Source organism: Martes martes (genome assembly GCF_963455335.1).
Source record: "Martes martes genome assembly, chromosome: 9".
NCBI classification, from domain to species: Eukaryota; Metazoa; Chordata; class Mammalia; order Carnivora; family Mustelidae; genus Martes; species Martes martes.
In genome coordinates this window covers 55,206,478-55,209,604 of record NC_137896.1, presented here as the reverse complement: position 1 = coordinate 55,209,604, position 3,127 = coordinate 55,206,478, and the positions used below count along the sequence as shown (strand labels likewise).

The 3,127-nt window shown below is 53.6% G+C and overlaps 1 protein-coding gene across 1 annotated transcript; it reads left to right on the top strand.

Annotated features, from left to right (window-relative positions):
* Positions 1-866: 866 nt before the first annotated feature.
* GPR45 (G protein-coupled receptor 45) lies at positions 867-1,988 on the top strand (the record flags this gene model as incomplete). The annotated part of the gene is made up of 1 exon (XM_080814882.1): positions 867-1,988. The coding sequence occupies one exon, from the start codon at positions 867-869 to the stop codon at positions 1,986-1,988; it is 1,122 nt and encodes a 373-aa protein (XP_080671008.1).
* Between the last annotated feature and the right edge of the window lie 1,139 nt (positions 1,989-3,127).

The following is a 3,127-nucleotide window of genomic DNA, read 5'->3' as shown; positions in this document are numbered from 1 at the left end:
CCGGGGGTCCTGGGATCCAGCCCCGAATCAGGCTCCCCGCTCAGCGGGAAGCCTGCTTCTCCCTCTCCCTCTGCCTGTCGCTCCCACTGCTTTTTTTCTCTCTGTCAATTAAATAAATAAAATCTTTAAAAAAAATAAAGTTAAAAATATTGTAGCAACAGTATCAACTTCCATGTATTTATGAACTTCAACTCAACATTGGGCATCTTCTCTGTGCCAGACACCGTTCTAAATGCTGGGGATACAGCAGAGAGCAAGACATACACAAAAATCCCTGCCCTCACGAAGCTGGCATGCTAAAGGAAGTTGGCTTACCCCAAGTTTCATTTGGTCAGGTTCCTTACAATGAAATGTATCAAATGCATGCTCATTAAATAAATATGGACTACAGAGTATTCCCTTCCTCATCCCACCACAAAGTAGGTCTGATGAGATTTCCCTGGGCTACTCGACAAGGCACACAGTATTTGCGACTGCCAAGCTTTATCCCAAATGGTGAATGAATCAATGAGTCATTCCTTCTCTCCACCACCACGTTTATAATACCTGTAAAATCTAAACACTGCTGTGCGCAAAACATGCTTGGAAAGTCTCACTCCTTTCTCTCCCCTGCTCCTCTCTGCTCTAGGCTACGGAGAGTATCCAAGCGGGAAGCTGCAGACACAAGTCAGTTGTCTGCAGACGATGAGGCTGTGATCCATGAATTGCAAATCCTGGTTACCGCTCCCAAAGAAAGACTTGTGCTCACCACCATTCCCATGCCCTAGAGATCCCAGACATGCAACCGGCAGACAGAAAATGGCAGCCACCGAAGCGCTGAGGGGAGTCCTTCCAGTACTTTCCATCTGGGCTCCAAGTTTTTTTCCATGATGGCCTGCAACAGCTCCACCACTGAGACTTACCAGTACTTGCTGCTGAATGGGAGCAACGTGTCAGCCTCTGGGGTCACCACACCCCCCGCCCCCGTAAGGATATCCTTGGCAATAATCATGATGCTAATGATCGTGGTGGGATTCCTCGGCAATTCTGTGGTCTGCATCATCGTGTACCAGCGGCCAGCCATGCGTTCTGCCATCAATCTGCTGCTGGCCACGCTGGCCTTCTCCGACATCATGCTGTCCTTATGCTGCATGCCCTTCACGGCCGTCACCCTGATCACGGTCCACTGGCACTTTGGGGATTACTTCTGTCGGCTCTCAGCCACCCTTTACTGGTTTTTTGTCCTGGAGGGCGTGGCCATCCTGCTCATCATCAGTGTGGACCGCTTCCTCATCATCGTCCAACGCCAGGACAAGCTGAACCCGCGGCGGGCCAAGAGGATCATTGCCGTTTCCTGGGCGCTATCATTCTGCGTGTCGGCGCCCTCGCTAGCAGGCCGGACGTTCATGGAGGTGCCAGCGCGGGCCCCGCAGTGCGTACTGGGGTACACGGAGTTCCCGGCGGAGCGCGCCTATGTGGTGGCGCTGGTGGTGGCTGTGTTCTTTGTGCCCTTCGGCGTCATGCTGTGCTCCTACCTGTGCATTCTGCACACAGTCCGCAAGAACGCCATCCGCGTGCACAACGAGTCTGACAGCCTGGACCTCAGACAGCTCACCAGGGCTGGCCTGCGGAGGCTGCAGCGGCAACAGCAGGTCAGCTTGGACTTGAGCTTCAAGACCAAAGCCTGCACCACCATCCTGATCCTCTTTGTGGGCTTCTCGCTCTGCTGGCTGCCGCACTCGGTCTACAGCCTGCTGTCGGTGTTCAGCCGGGGCTTCTACTGCAGCTCCTCCTTCTACACCACCAGCTCCTGCGTCCTGTGGCTCAGCTACCTCAAGTCCGTCTTCAACCCCATCGTCTACTGCTGGAGAATCAAAAAATTCCGCGAGGCCTGCATTGAGCTGCTGCCCCAGACCGTCCAAATCCTCCCCAAAGTGCCTGAGCGGATCCGGAGGAGAATCCAGCCCAGCACAGTCTACGTGTGCAATGAAAACCAGTCTGCTGTTTAGGAGGATGCCCGCAGGAGGAGCCCCATGCGCTAGTTCCCGGCTGGAAGGAGCTCATGCGCCCTTCTGCTCTGTGTCCTGGCGGCACTGGTGGTAGTCTGCACTTTTGATAGCCCTCCCTGTAAGCACAAAGGTACCATCTGTTCCTGGATGGGTTGCAGCTCCCAGGTTTGCAAGATGAATTATTTTTGTTTCTCACTGGAGAAGAGCCGTTTTGGGGTCTGATGGAAAGTGGAAGGTAGCTGAGATAAAGTGGGAATGGGGTAGGCACATGGGGGCAGAAAGTTAGGGAGAAGGCAGGGAGACTGAGTGTGGGGCTGGAGAAAGGCTCTAAAGAGCTCCTTGGGCACCTGCTTCCGAGCAGCCCTGTGGTGACTGCTCTGAGATGGGAAATCCAGAAAGGATCATCTCATGGGTTACCACTCCTTTCGTTTGACGCCAGCCTTCTTCATAGGTATTTATGTTTGTGGAGCATGGGAAACACACAAGGCTCTTTATGTTGGTCGGGTGTGCCTTTCTGATCATGCACAATCTTCCTTTCGATAAACCAAAATCGCACCAGGAAGTAAAGTGAGCGCCTGCGCTTTTCAGTTGCTCAGTGGGACACATGGGAGGTGTCCATGGCTCGAAGCCCAGAGAATGATCAGGGGTAGCTCAGCTGAAGTGAGAAGCCCACCCAAGTGGTTCAACCACTCCTACTTGGCCTAACCCTGTCCCCAGGCCCTGAAGCTCTCCCTGTGGGGCATGACAGTCCCCCTGCCCCTTCTCTCTTTCCCTCCAATGTTCCCCATGCCTCCCTTTGTTTCATGCCATCCATCCCACACACAGAAGAAACCCATTCTTTCTGTAATTCATCTTTTCAGTAAGTATCCGTAGTGACTTGCTCTCAGTTTCAGAAGAGGTCAATGGGCTTGGTTTGTGTTTTCTCCCAAGTGCCCAAGGCTGCTGTCTTGGTGAGCTGCTGCATGGACTTCAGCACAGGGGCTGGAGTGGAGGGCATCATAAACACCCAACCCGATGAGCTCTGAGCGATTCCCCACTGAGCTCTGCCTTCCTCCTACCTCATTCAGATCCGCAGTCTGACTGCTGCTGTCCAGGCCACTGCCCAAACCTGGGGCTTCCAACCCCAGCTGGGACCAGGA